The sequence below is a fragment of the Mustela nigripes genome, chromosome 6, assembly GCF_022355385.1.
Source record: "Mustela nigripes isolate SB6536 chromosome 6, MUSNIG.SB6536, whole genome shotgun sequence".
Lineage (NCBI taxonomy): Eukaryota > Metazoa > Chordata > Mammalia > Carnivora > Mustelidae > Mustela > Mustela nigripes.
In genome coordinates this window covers 11,344,393-11,358,784 of record NC_081562.1, presented here as the reverse complement: position 1 = coordinate 11,358,784, position 14,392 = coordinate 11,344,393, and the positions used below count along the sequence as shown (strand labels likewise).

General features: G+C 57.9%; 1 protein-coding gene across 1 annotated transcript in view; it reads right to left on the bottom strand.

Moving 5' to 3' along the window:
- The window catches only part of MYH9 (myosin heavy chain 9), an 88,546-nt gene that overhangs the window by 14,516 nt on the left and 59,638 nt on the right, over positions 1-14,392 (bottom strand). The window contains exons 14-24 of the mRNA XM_059402106.1: positions 13,389-13,562; positions 11,298-11,412; positions 8,811-9,004; positions 8,409-8,530; positions 7,586-7,655; positions 5,724-5,884; positions 4,767-4,875; positions 3,639-3,770; positions 3,046-3,252; positions 2,471-2,608; positions 1,081-1,204 (exon numbers count right to left, since the gene is read on the bottom strand). Coding sequence (XP_059258089.1) covers positions 1,081-1,204; positions 2,471-2,608; positions 3,046-3,252; positions 3,639-3,770; positions 4,767-4,875; positions 5,724-5,884; positions 7,586-7,655; positions 8,409-8,530; positions 8,811-9,004; positions 11,298-11,412; positions 13,389-13,562 — 1,546 coding nt within the window. The remainder of the gene's footprint in view (positions 1-1,080; positions 1,205-2,470; positions 2,609-3,045; positions 3,253-3,638; positions 3,771-4,766; positions 4,876-5,723; positions 5,885-7,585; positions 7,656-8,408; positions 8,531-8,810; positions 9,005-11,297; positions 11,413-13,388; positions 13,563-14,392) is intronic.

The window sequence follows — 14,392 nt, the reverse complement described above, 5'->3', positions numbered from 1 at the left end:
CCGGAAGCCCCAGGGTATGTGGCCAAGAGTGCTGAGTTGGTTGTAGGCACGTGAAGCTTCAAAGCCACCAGGCAGCACCAGACTGTTCAAGGCCACTACCAATTCCCACTCCCACTAGACATGTGTGTTCAGACTGTCCCACATCTCTCTTAACACTCACCGGTGTCAAACCTGAGCCCCCCTGTGTGTCTGCCCGCCCAATGGCTCTGCCCTCCTAGACCTGGATGAGGGAGAGAGTCCCTGGGCAGCAAGGTCCCTCCAGCACCTTACTTCCCCTTTCCGGCCTGACTCGCCTCAGCCCTTACAAACGTGAAGGGGGCAGGAGGGGATAGGAAAACCCTCCTGGTGCTCAGTCTGGACAGTCTGGGCCCTACACGCCAAGTGCCCTGGGCACACAGGGCTGCCCCGAGTCTCTGCTGACGGAGCAGTGGTTTTTGGCATGAGCTCGGAGCCTCCACAGTGGTCCCCTCTCACCTGTCCCTTTGCTACCTGCACGTCCCAAAAGACACAGACCTGTGTTCTACCTTGTTGTCCTCCCACAAGACAGGGAGACGAAGGCACAACTGGTCACCTGCCCCGAATCAAGCAATGGCCTCTCGTGCCATCTGTCCAGCCCAGCCCCGCATGGTGTGGCTATACGTGTGATTTAGTGTCGTCCCTGTGGACGCCCGTTCACTGTGCCCCCTTGAAGAGAAGAGAAACTGAAGCCCATGGAGATTACGGGAGAGCTGCGAGGTGACACAGCCGGTAAGCGGCAAAGCTGGGGTCAGACTTCGGACCTCTCAGGACGTCAATATTGTGCAACTCACGGCACACGACAAGAGAGAAATGCCGAAGTGTTCTAAGAGCCCCTCACGTGGGGGAATATCCATCCCCAGTCCAGCCAGTGCCCGGAGGCCCAGACACCCACAGGGACCAGAGCTGTCCCCAAGGTCTTCAGGGCAGTCGTTAGGGGCTGCAAATTACGAGCCTGCCTGCACGCAGTGAACACGAGACCAGCCCAGTGCTCCTGCTCCCGGCAGCAAGGTCCAGCTGGGGCCTGCAGCAGGGGCACTTCAGTCCCTGCCCGCTGCCTCTTACCCTCCAGGTCGGTGATCATCGCCTCGTGCTTGTTCTTCAGCTTGGCGAGGCTCTTCGATTTCTCCTCCTCTTCCATGAGATTGGTGGTAAACTCGGCTATTCTGTCTTCCAGAAGCTTCTTCTCCTGAGGGGTGAGGTGGGTCAAAGAGTAAAGTTAGTTGAGCACAGAACACTTTAGCACTCTTCAAAGTATAACTTGCCTGGACATTTAGGACTGAACCAAGGGGAGGACTCAAATGCTTGATTCACTAGGATTTTCTAGATCAAAGGGTAATCCTGAAAGGTCACCAGCTGGCACCTGGGCAGCGCAGGCGGTTAAGTGATGGACTCTTGGTTTCGGCTCAGGTCATGATTTGGGGTCCTGAAATCAAGCCCCAAGTCAGGCTCTACAATCAGCAGGGAGTCTGCCTGAGATGCTCTCCCTCTGCCCCTCATGGTCTCTCTCAGATAAATAAATCTTATAAAGAAAAAAAGTCACTGGCAGCCCTGAATCAGCTGGGTGGGCTTCCTCAAGGTCTACAAATGGGGGTGCCTAAGGCCTTCCTGGACCTGCGTCACCCTTTAATTAAACTCAAGTAAGAAAGACACAAAGGTGGCAGCCAGAATTGGGAAGGGGCTTCAGACACAATGACTCTACCGGCTATGTGCCCAGCCCCCGTCCAATGCGTGGGCTGTGACCTCCGCCTTTCTCATGCGAAAGCTTCTCCAAAACACCCCAGCTGCTCCCCCCACCTTCTGCTGCGTGGCTACCACTGGAGTCCTAATATTAACAAGTCCCCAACCAGGCTGACCTCCCAGGCCCAGAACTAACCGAACACCAACCCCCAGTCCAGGTATCTGAACTTCGTGTCACAGAGTCCACAAGCTGGCATCTTGCCACATCCGCCCGGGCCCCACACTTGGGCTTGGGGGGAGCCTTCTGACCCTTTCAACTGACTCGACTCTGAGCTTTTATCTGCTCACTGGATAAGACTCCGACGGGGACCCGACTTGGCTCTAAGAGAAACAGCCACTACACTGGGAAGGCTGTTGGAGAGCACCCGCGCCTCCACACTGAGCCACCACGGTGCCTGAAGCTCCTCGGAAACGGATGTGCAAGACCCCACAGATGGCTCAGCTGTAAGTCTTGCATCTTGCAACCTGACAGAGAGCTTTACCGAGAAGATATGCCAAACCTTGCCCTTGGGCCCCACTCAGTGGTGAGAAACACCCCATTGAGTAGGACGCTGGCATGCAGAGGCCACAGACAGGCAGGAGGGCCCGTGATCGCCAGACGCTGTGGCCGCAGGAGAGGGAGGGAGGCAGGTGCACCGGGATCCCGGAGCCTAGCCTGTTCCCAGATGCAACCCCCACCTCTGCCCACCATGTGGCTGGGCCCCCTGGGCTTCACCTTGGCCAGCTTGCAGTTCTGGTCTTCCATGATGATCTGGTCTTCCTCCAGCTTCTTCAGCTTGGCCTCGGTGGTCACCTTCTCCAGCTGCAGCTTCTGGCGGGCGCTCTCCTCCTCCTCCAGCTGTTCCTCCAGTTCCTACCGCGGGGCCGGGGAGACTGTGAGCGGGGAGCAGACCACACGGACCAACCCCACCCCACTGGTGGGCTTCCATCTTCACAACTAGGGCAAGCCGAAAAGGGAACCCGGCCCAACAGTGCGCTCGCTGCTTCTGAGGTGCATCCCCGAGCCAGCTGCCCCCCAGCAGCATGAGCCAAGGGCAGAGCCGATCGCCCTGGCTCCTTGGACGGACCACAGTGAGGACTGAGGGTATGAAATCAAACTGCCTGGGATCCCCCGTGTCTGACGCCCATGAGGACTCCCTGCCTGCGGAGAGGAGCTCTCCAAAGAGCGGCCTCCCACAGCCCCGGCGACTGCAGCCTCCTCTCTGGCTCCCGGGGCACTGCACTCCATCCCCTCCACCCCATGTCCTGCAGGCAGCACTACCCCTTCTTGGGAGGAGGAAGGGGGCTGACCTGGATGTTCTGCTGCATCTTCTTCTTCTCGGCCTGCAGGTGCTGGCAGCGCTCCTCCTCCTCCTCCACCCTGGCCTCCAGGTCATGGCAGATCTCTTCGAGCTCCTGCTTCTTGGCGGTCAGGCGGGCCCGGAGCTCCTCCGCCTCGGCACACAGCTCCGTTTCCGCCTGGAGCTGCTCCTGCAACTGCAGCTTCTCTGCCATGAGCTGCAAAGAGCATGGGGACCACGTGAGCCCTGGCAGCTCGGAGGTCCTGGCGCTCAGGCTTCCCCGCCCACCAGAACAGTTCCTGTCTTGAGGCTGCTGAGGCTCCCAGGCACTCCCCAAATATCGTGTTCCGGGTCCTTCACCATTACCCTGTTAGCCGTGCACCACCATCCCCGGTAAATGGATTCGGAGAGATTTACCCAACAACCAGGAACTCTCTGTCCCACCGGGCACCTCCCTATATCACAGAATCCCAGTGGGGTCTGTTTACAGGAACAGCAAAACCTCTCCGGCAACTCCCAATACGCCCCGCCTCCTGCTGGCCAGCAGGTGGCAGCACTGGGAGCGGCCGGCCCAACAACAGGCCAGAGCCCACAGACCCCTACCTGGGACTGGAGGGTCTCCATCTCTGTGAGCCTGTTCTCAGCGGCCAGCTGCTTCTCCCGGACCTTCACCAGCTCCTCCTCCTTGGCCATCATCTCCTCCTCCTGCCGGCTCACCTGCAACAGCGGCTTGACCTGGGAGAGATAGAGGCAGAGGCGCTTGGCTAAGGATACCTATTCAAGCCCTCACCTGCAAAGGGCAGGCTCGAGGGGCAAGCTCCCTAGAGGGATGGCCAAACAGAGCCACTGCGGGGGGAGAAGGAATAGGTACCAACACAGACCATCTTCCTGGAGATGGATTCGGTGCTGGGTGTCCGGGGCCTCTGACCCCGCTAAAATACAGGTCAGGGAAACCACCCGTGCGTGCACAAAGGTGTGGACAGCGTGTTCACATGGATGAAACACTAGGAAGGAGAGAAATACACACGACGGGGAGAGCGGCCAGATAAAACAGGAAGTGTCTCCAGGGGACAAGACGCTGACTTTTAAAAAATAATGCTCACGAAGGAATCCTAAATGGCAAATATACAACACAAGCCTGGTTACACAAGTCAGAGCTCAGCTAGGTAAGACTGCGTGAGTATGGTTTGTGAGCGGAGACTTAAAGAGTAAAAAAGCGGGAATAAACATGCAAACGTCGTCCTGGCACAGACACGGGCTTGGGGCTGAAGGAATCACGTGTGAACGTCTGTCTGCTTCTCTACACTCTGTGTTATTAGTTTAACTTTTCACAATGGCCACAAATTATCTATTACAATCGAAAGCAACCTGAACTACATTCCTGATGAAGGGATTTGGGGGGGGGGGGGGGCCTAGGGAAGGGAAGGCCTGTCCAGCTGGGAGCACCCCATGGCCCTGTGGCTGCTTGGGAGGACAGCACCCCCAGCACGCGCGGCCCCAGCGCCCAGGCCATCCATGCCAGACACATGCCAAAGTGCGCAGGGTCCAGACCCTGCAGGGCAGGCCCAGCCCAGGCTCACGTCGGCAGGCTCAGGTAAGGGGTGGGCAGGGAGGCCCAGGCTACACGCAGCTCCCTGGGCCCCAAGTCCTTCACAGAGGCCAGAAGGAGGCGACGGAGGCCAGCAGAGCGCTGGGGGGGTCAGGAGCGAGGGAAGCCCGTGGGGAACCCACCTTGGTGAAGAGCCGCCACCACTGCCAGTTCCGCAGCTTGAGGTAAGCGGCGCAGTTCCTCTGCAGGACCTTCATGGCCGTCAGCTGCTGCTGCCGCTTGGCAAAGGCCCTGGGGAGAGGGACCCCGTTAGGGCAGGAGACCACATAGCTCCAGCAGATGGGGGAGCCAACCCTTCCCCACCTGAGATGCCTCAAGGCACAAGTGCAGGGAAGGAGCCTGGCCTTGGGGGTGAGTCCTGCAGGTGAGCCCCCAGAAGGTGACAAGGACCAAGTCACCAAGTCTTTGTCCATCACCAAGGGACAAGTATGTTCACAGGGTGAAAGTCCCTTGTGGCTAACTAGCTCTGTGTCTAACAGAACTGCTCGTCACTTAGTAGACAGACTGCAGCTTTCCAGCTCCTTGCCACCCTCCAGTGGGGGCCTTTGGTGGAAAATAACAGCTCGTGTCCTGCAAAGGTGGGCTTAATGTGTCAACTTGGGGATAGGTGAGGACCCCATTTGTCCAAACACCACAAAGCTATGTTCTGTCTCCCAGGACTCCCAGCTCACACTGAAACACACAGCCACAAGCACAGACACAGGGGTTTGGAAGCCCAGTGTGCAACTGCCATAGCCACTGTCCCGCAGCAGGTGAGCCCTACTCCCGAGGAGAAGCTCCAGACTGGAGGACAGTCTCCTGTACTGGGAGCACAAGGGGCTTGGGACAGGGACCACTGGGCATCATCCCTACAACAAGGGACACCGTGAGGAATACTGGGAAGCACAACTTTGCGGCAGGCAAATCAGGCCCAGAGTCACCCCTTCCCTGCCCGTCACTTTAAACCTGAGACACAAATCCAGAAAGCAGGGGGCACAGAGCTCCAGCCCTGGCTAGCATCCGTGCCCCTGTGCGGCAGGAAAGCCAGGAAGCCAGAGCACGGGCAGGCCGGGCAGAGGTGGGCCCCTCCGAGAACTCACTTCCTGGCCAGGTAGCCCCTGCAGCAGGCCTGGAAGCCGATGATGACGTCCGTGATCTTCAGGTCCCGCTCCTCCTCCAGGTGGGCCAGCACGCCGGCCCGGAAGAAGACCTTACTCTGGCCGATGCGGTACAGATTGCTGTCCAGCTCCAAGGCTTTGATCTAGAGGGGAGCAGAGCGGGCCATTCACCACGTGCCACCACGGGGCCCTGAGAACAACGCTGGAGCCAGCGGGCCGTCCCAGCAGTGGCCACTTCTCCGCTGGGCAGCCTGTCCCCCAGAGCCAGAGAAAGGGGGGCTCAGAGATGCCGGAAGGAGGGGCAGGTGGCTTCCTGCACAGGGCAGGGTGACGCACCAGACAGCGGGAAAACACAGAACCTCGACATCAAAGGGACCAAAAGGTCTTCTCTCCTTCCACCTCCCACCTCCGTGCACTGCCACCACGGGCCACCCGTGCCCAGCCAGGCCACCCTCGAACCACAGGTGGCTGAGCGGCATCGTCACCGTCTCCAAGACCAGGACATGCTCCAGTTCAGGCCAAGCCCTGGACCAAACACTAATTAGGGGACCTGGGGCTTTAACCTCTAGGAGCCTGTGCTTCCTCAGCTGGAGAATGGGAACGATACTTTCTTTAATTAGGACAAGAGTGAAGAAATCAAGCAAATAATAGTGCCTCAGCCCCCGTACGGCTGTGAGATCTGAACAGGAAAGCTGAGCTCAATACAGGGCCACATGTGCTGCGGACGGAGCAGAATGAATGCCGTTACCATCATTGAGCGGTCTGGGTATAGTATAGGGCTCTCTTGTTAACCCACCGAGGCAGGGGCCCATCTGTCTGCCTGTCTGCCTAGGAGACAAGGACTGAAACACGACCTGAAAAAGGCAGAGCCTGGGATGGGATGAGTGGAATCCGAACTAGCTTCGGGGGTGTGGGGGGCGGTGGCAAATGGCCCCAACTGTCCTGGAGAGGCCCTGGGAGGAGCAGGGAAGGACACTGCAGGTGGAGTCACCACGGGCATCTGCCCTCCCTGCCCCACCCCTAGCCTGGACAGCCTGGAGAAAGGCTGGCCCACGCACCCTCCCCGTCAGTCCCCGGTCCCCCCAGCTGGTGGCACTGCACAGCAGGGAGCGTTCTCCTCCCTCCCGCCCCCCCCATCACCTAATGCAGAGCTTCGCACAGAGGTGTCTACTTCTTCCTTCCCTCTCCTCTGACAACTCCCACCCCATTCTCTCTCCGCTTTGGAAAGAACACAGAGGAAAGACAACAGGAGGCAGGGGCAGCCCACCCTGACCGCCTGAAGAACAACACAACACCAATACAGTAGGACACAGAACAGAGGGCATCCGGCCCCAGCTCCACCACTGAGTCCCCAGGGGCTGTCGTTCATCCCGACACACTGCTGCCCAGCAGGCACTGCTCGAGGGGCTGAGAGGAAATGTCCAGAAGCACACACTGTGGGGGCCTAGAGCCGTGCTCCGGGCTGGCTGCCTTGCTGGGGGGCTTCCCTTGCCACCCACACTGGGTGTGACGATCCCAGGAGACACGAGCAAGAAAGCACCAGACTGGACCCCAAAGGAAGGGACCGGCTCCCACCAGAGCCTGCCGTGACCAGAGCATTAGTCTCCACACTGCCCAGTCCCGCACGCCATCTCTGACCAGCCCAGGGCCAACAGGGCCGCCGAGAGAGGCCCCGGCAGAATCAGGACTGCGTCAGCGCAGAACAACATAGCGCAGTTGTCATCCAGCGAGAAGGGCCGGGTCCAGGCTCGCAGGCACAGGCCATGCACATGCACACCCACCATCGGTGTCAGCACCCCCCACCCCCTGCCCCAGCAGGAAGCAGAGACAGCAGCTCTACTCACCATGAGCACGCAGGCCTGCTTCCCGTCCATGAAGCCCTTCGGAATGGAATTCGGTGTGAGGATCTCGTATCTGAGGAAGAACGAGAAGCCTGGTCAGTCCACTCCTCACTTGGATTCCACGGGGCCTGGGATGCACGGGAGAGAGGAGGACCATCCCTACAGGATAGCACACACGGGGATTCCCTTCACGAGTCTCCCAGGGGAGGAAGACATTCGGCAAATGCTACCCTGCTCTCTCCTTAGGCTGAGTGACACAGACAGCCTTCAGGCGTTCCAGAAAGTGAACAGAAATTCACACTGAGCTGTTTCGGTCACACAAGGGCAAGCTTTAGGTTCGGCTCACCAACAGCCAATGGCCCAGTGTCCACATCTGTCCCCTTTCCCCCAAGGCGCTGCAGGGGCCTCTAACAAGTGGGACAGTCCCAGAAACAGAGCCGCATCGGGCCAGCAACTGGCACTGAACATAGTTATGACGCACACAGGACCGTGTCATTGATGTCCTGCTCTGCGCACACGGCAGGAAGCCACAGTGCTCTGAAACCTCCACTTCCACAAAGTCCCCTGAACACCCCCGTCTTTGGCTCATTCCTCTTTAATTTCTCCTCCAAGATGCCTGGGCAGAAGCAAGCAGTACCAGGGTCCCCAGTCAAGAGCAGTGACAGCCAGCAAGGTAACAAGACAGAGAAACCCCTTGTCATACAGAGGGAGGCACAGAGAAGGAACGGGAGGAGCCAGCCAGACCCCCGCTCCACGGGGATGAGGCAACCGCTCCCTCGCCCACGCAGCCCGCCATGGGAAGGGCAGGCCCCCAACCCCGGCTCACCGCTGCCGGAACTCCTGGAAGACCACCCTGTTGGGGAAGCCCTGGCGGCAGATCCGGATGCCCTCCAGGACCCCGTTGCAGCGCAGCTGGTCCAGCACCAGGTGGGGATCCAGCTTGCCAGCCTGGAGAGGGAGACAGACAGGGTGGTCTCACGTCAGCGCCTGGTGTGGACGGAAGGAGGCAGGGCAGGCCCCTCGGGACTCCGCGGGGTAAACGCCCCGGGGGGTGGGAGTCCCGGCAGCCTGCAGGCACCCCAGCAGAAGGCAGACCACAACTATAGCCCGTGTGCTCAGGGAGCCTTGTGCCGAGCCGCACGGGGTCTTTGCCGGGGCTCTCAGTGTGTGGTGGGAGGCAGGAGGAGCACGTCTGCTCAGGGAGACAGACGGGGCCAGGCACCCGCACCTTCTTCTCGTGGTTGGGGATGATGCAGCGGACGAAATTGGGGTTGGTGTTCCTCAGTGTGGCCATCAGCTTGGCCAGCTGCTCCTTGTAGAGCTGACCCACGGTCCGGAACATGCCCTTCCGTGTCTTGAAGGCCCCGGGCAGCGCTGTCTCTGACATGCCGGCCACCTGGTCCAGACCAATGATGCGGTCCACTGCAGAGACCACCCAAAAAAGCCCATGAGTGCCCAGTGGTCCTAGTGCGGGGGTGGAGGGACAGGAAAGAGACAGACACCTGGACAGAAGGAGAAGAAGCTACAGAACAACAAGACCGTGTCTACTTAGAATCTACAGAGGGCAAAGGTCAACTCCAAACATTCAGCAAACTTGACTTTACACAAGAGGCGGGAAAGGGCAAAGGGTTTGGAGAGCCTGCAAAGCCACGGCAGGGGGTCCACAGGCTAACCCCACAACCCCCCATTCTCATCACCCTTCTTCAGCCCACCGTGCAAGCTAAGCTCCTCTTCCCAGAGAGATGTAACAGAGCCGCAACAGGATTTCAGGGCAGCGAGCCTGGCCACTACACTAGGCTGGCTCTAGGGAGGTGTTAAAACTTGACCTGTAGGACCCTGCAGTTCCACGTCCCACTAAGAACAACGTAACAAAAGAACAGTACCCTGAAATCACACTGACCTTTCCTAAGGGCAGAGGCTGGGAGTTAGAAAGTGGGAGCTGTTAAGTTACCTGCCATGGTTCTTAGGACTCTGGGAGATCCCTTCACTGTCTGGGGGCCTCCCGTGCAGAGCCCCCTAAACTGGGGACCTAGGGCGCCTGGGTGGCTCAGCCAGTTAAGCGTCTGCCTTCAGCTCAGGTCATGATCCCAGGGCTCCCCTCTGCCTGCCACTACTCCTGCTTGCGCACTCTCTCTCGCTCTGATGAATAAATAAAATTTTTAACAATAACTATAAATAAATAGGTAGGTAGGTTGGGGGCCCAGAGCAGCACACGGTGTCAGGAGCGAAGAGGTCCCAAGGAGTCTGCAGACCCCTGCCCACTCTTGTGTCTTGCAAGGTCTCCGAGCTCATAGTTTTTATCATCTCACACGCCCTCCTGGGACACTGCCCTTGGTTGGCACTGTGGCGCAGGCCCAGAGCAATGAAGGAACCACGTCCTCCGCAGTGAAAGGAAACGAACAAGCAAATCCAACCAATGCGGCTGGTGACCGGAGGTCCATTTTAAGCAAGAGTCAACTTCAAGTTTGAAGCCTTCTGCGCTTGGATATAAAAGCTAAGGACTCTTGGGGCACCTGGGTGGCTCAGTCGGTTAAGCCTCTGCCTTTGGATCAGGTCATGATCTCAGCGTCCTGGGATTGAGCCCCGCATCTGGCTCTCTCCTCAGCTGGTAGCCTGCTTCCCCCTCTCTCTCTGCCTGCCTCTCTGCCTACTTGTGATCTCTCTCTGTCAAATAAATAAATTTTTTAAAAATATTCAAAAAAAAAAGGCTGAGGACTCTGAGACAAAGTCTGTTTCCTACTCCTCTGTGGCCAGAGCTCTGAAGACAGCAGCAGGAGCAAGGACAGACCCGCAAACTGGTCCATCAAAGTGGGAGGCATTCTGGACCTTGTGTACCCAGGGCCCACCCCACTAGCTAGCAAAGGCTTCCTGGGAGTGGGAGGCTTGTAAAGGCTGCTCAGGGTGCTCAGAGGAAGGGTGAATGTGCCCCCACAGAAACCGGCCGTTTCAGGGGAGCATGTCCTGCCCCCTGGAGGCTGGGCCCAGAAGGAGCAGAGCCTCACCAAGAGCGCTGAACTAAAGCACAGAGGCTCTTTGCGCACGCGCATGCGCACGCGCACGCGCATGCGCACGCGCGCACACACACACACACACACACACACACACACACACACACACACACACAGTAGGACACACAACCCCTGAACCTCATGCTGAGATGCCCACAGCCATCCAAGCAGCAAGACAGCACCCCCTTTGGAGAGGGGGCAGCTCTTAAGAAGAATATGAATTTTTATGCTGGATTTTCCCCCCTTTCCAAGATCGAGGTGGAGAGCCTGCCCGCAAGTGGGGGACAGAGAGGGGACAGGGGCAGTCAGGCAGGGAGAGCCAAAGGGCAAGAACACTCAGCAGAAGCGCGTCGCACCGCACACGAGGGTCAGCCCCCCAGGGGGCAGTCACCTGGTTCTAGGTGGAGAAAGGGAAAGCGCTGATAGAAATAGGCCCTCTGAGTGCTCTGTAGTTCTGCAACAGAGAGGTTAAAGCAAAACCAGGCAAAGGGAGAGGAGGAGCCGACAGAAGCAAGGAAGAAGAATTCCAGAGCCACCGGCCTGCCCCGGAGAGGTGGAACCGCAGAAGGGTGTGTGATGGGGGACCAGTGTGCAGGGGATCTGGGCCACGGTGGCAGGCCGGGCCCTCGTCCCAGGACTGGTGAAGGCAGGCAGCCGAGGCCAGCCGAGGCCACGGGGAGGCAGGGGGCGGGGGGCAAAGGGCGTACCATCCTTCCACAGCTCCGAGACGAATTTGTCAGAGGACTGGTGCAGGAGCGTGGCGATGTTGTCGTTCAGCGGGTCCATGTTCTTCATCAGCCACTCATCGGCCTTGTAGTCCACCTGCGAGAGTTGGGGGCCCGGGTCACAGGCTGCTCTGGGGAGACAGGCGCTCCGGAAGCCAGCCAGCCCCATGGGTGAGGAAGTTTAAGAACGCGAACACCCCTCGACCTGGTATTTCCTTCTCCAAGAAAGGAGGGAGTGAAGAGTGTGGCAAGGCCGCAGCAGGACGTGCCCGTCAGCAGTGGGACAGGCGACAGAGAGAAAACTACCCACAACATGAATATCCAGCAACGGGGGACTGGCTGAGAAATTTAGGCTGTGGCAATATAATGGAATCCTATTTTATTTTATTTTATTTATTTATTTAATCGTAACATAAGTATAAAGAAAAAAATTTTGGCAGGACATAACCCAAATGTTACAATATTTCTTTTAATTAATAAAGCAAGGATTTTTGCTTTATCTTTTTAGGATGCCTGAGTTTTCCCTGAGCTTGTATTATTCTTATTTTCTGAAATACATTCTTAAATCCACTGTACTTTCACAGCAAAGACCCCAGAACAAAACCCAGTGCAGGCCGCCTCAGGCCGCTTCAGCCTCCCTCTTCCGAACCCACAGCATGGCGCAGAGGTGACCACTGTCCTGGGGCCAGCACTCCTCTACCACCCCGTCTGGAGGTTCCCCCACAGGCGCCCATCGACAGTGCGGTGTGTGATGCTGGCTTCATGCTACCTCTGGGGAAGTGTCAACGCCCCCGACACTGAGTCCTGGTCGCCTGGCGCAGCCATTACGCCTGCAGCCCAGGCCACGTGGCCAGGTTCACCGTTTAGGCACACGGGCGGGCTTTCCATTGTGACTGGTTTTTGGCATGATAAATAACACTGCAATAAAAGCCCTGTGTGTGCCTCTACACGGGCATTTCTGACAAAGACAGAAGTGGGAATGCAGGCTCAGGGATGTTACCTGTAGGTAACTACAGAAACAGCACTGGTAGTTCGGGGTGTTTTGGTTTTTTTAATGGGTGTTTTTAAAGTCTCGAGCTGTGTGCCTCAGCAACCACAGGAAGCAGACAAGCTGAAGGCCGGGCCACAGGCTGCCCCTCCACACCGTACCCCGAGCAGTGGGCGGGGACCAAGTGTGGGGACCAGGTGTCCCTGGGGAGCAGAGCCATGAGAGCGTCAAGGCTGGCCTGGCCCAACTCATCCCATGTTCTGGCTGCACCTGGTAGAGCTTCCAGCAAGAACACAGAACTTGCTGAAACCAGCTTTATTCGAAGTCCAGAGCTCTGTGCACTTAGGACACCCCTCCTCAGGTCGGGACAAGAGCAATTTTGCCATTTTGTGGCTGGGCAGCCTTGGCCATTAACAGAGCTGTCACCCACAGTGGTGGCTCTCCACCAGAGCCACCATGCCCACCCCACATGTGGCAATGTCTAGAGACCTTCTGGTCACACCAAGGGAGAGTGCTAGTGACCTCTGGTGGGTAAAAGCCAGGAGTGCTGCTGAACATTCCCCAACACACATGACAGGCACAGACGCCACGACAGCGCAGCCCGAGAGCAGGCATGCGAAGGCCGAGCGGCTCTCAGCACAGGCTGTGCCAGCAGCCAAAGTTACATGAACTCAATAACTTTGTACAGCGGGGCTTACTGATTTTCCAGATGAGACGACCATGGCTCAGAGAGGTTCACTGACCCAAAGTGCCACCACTGACGAGTGGCAGGCTCTCATTCAAACTCTAGCATCTGCCTGTAGCACGGATCTCCCTTCCATGTCTAGAAAATGCACCTAACGACCAGACCACTGAGTACCAGTCTGAACGCCGTCCAAGCAGGCTGCGAGCTCCCCGTGCAACAGCGCACAGCACGGGGCTCTGCCAGCTGGGAGAGCCATGTGGATGCCAATCACTGCCACGACGGACCCGCTGGCCAGTCCCTACCCCCCACTAGCCCCCAGGGCTGCCCCGCCCCTTGGCGGGGACAGAATCATCTCCCTCCCCGCCCCCCACGCACGTGCAGCTGCGCGAGCTCGCCTCACCTTGCCTGCATAGTGCATGATGCAGAAGTCAGCTCTGTCCTTCAGTTGCTTGGGCTTCTGGAGCTTCGGGTGGCCACCCTGTTCCTGCACCACCTTCTCCACAAAGCTCTTGTCGGTGGCTTTGGGGAACCAACACTCCTCGTCCAGCAGGGCCAGGATGCCAGGGGGCCCTGCCTGGGAAAAACGCAGCACCCCACAGGTGAGTACAACCTGGGGACCCACCCCACCCATTCCCTTCATGAGAAGCCAGAGGTTCGGGTTCAGAAGCCCCAGAGTGTCAGCAGAAGGTGGTGACACCTGCCCCCACAGAGGGGGTGAAAGGAAGCATCAGCAAAACTCAACTCGGGAACTCCAGTCTGAGGCACCCATTTGGCTCAGGGGATATGGCACATGACTCTTGACCTCAGGGTTATGAGTTCGGGCCCCACACTGGGTACCAAGCCCACTTAAAAATTCTAATTTAAAAAGAAACTTCTGAGGTCTAGGCTGCGGCTGACACACTTTAACCAGATGGTTCATCAGAGTCCGTGCCCTGGAAATCACATGGTGGGTTTGACAGGTGTGTGCCATGGCCCGCACGCCCGGGGCACTTGGAGACACTGCCCCCCATAATGCGTATGCACCCCATGTGGCGAGAGCCCCAGCAACACGCTGGATTGACAAGGAAAACTGAAACGCTATGGAGCTTGGCTAAGCGGACTCCAAGGCAGATGAGGTCCTGCTCACTGAAAACCTCAACTGATTCAAGAAAAACTCATCACAGAAGTAAAATGCTTGACATTAGGCTCAGGAATCGTTTCAACCCCTGTCCCTGCCTTATCACTTCCAAATGCACAAGGTCCCTCCCAAGTCCTCCAGCAACTGGCATGTCAGGGTGTCTCCAGCTGTACCCATTTCCAGCAGCTCAGGACTCTGGGAACGAGAGAGAACCCAGACCAAGAAACGGCTCCAGCTCCATGAAGGAGCACATCCTGCCCAACCTAAAACACAAGCAGGCGACCCCA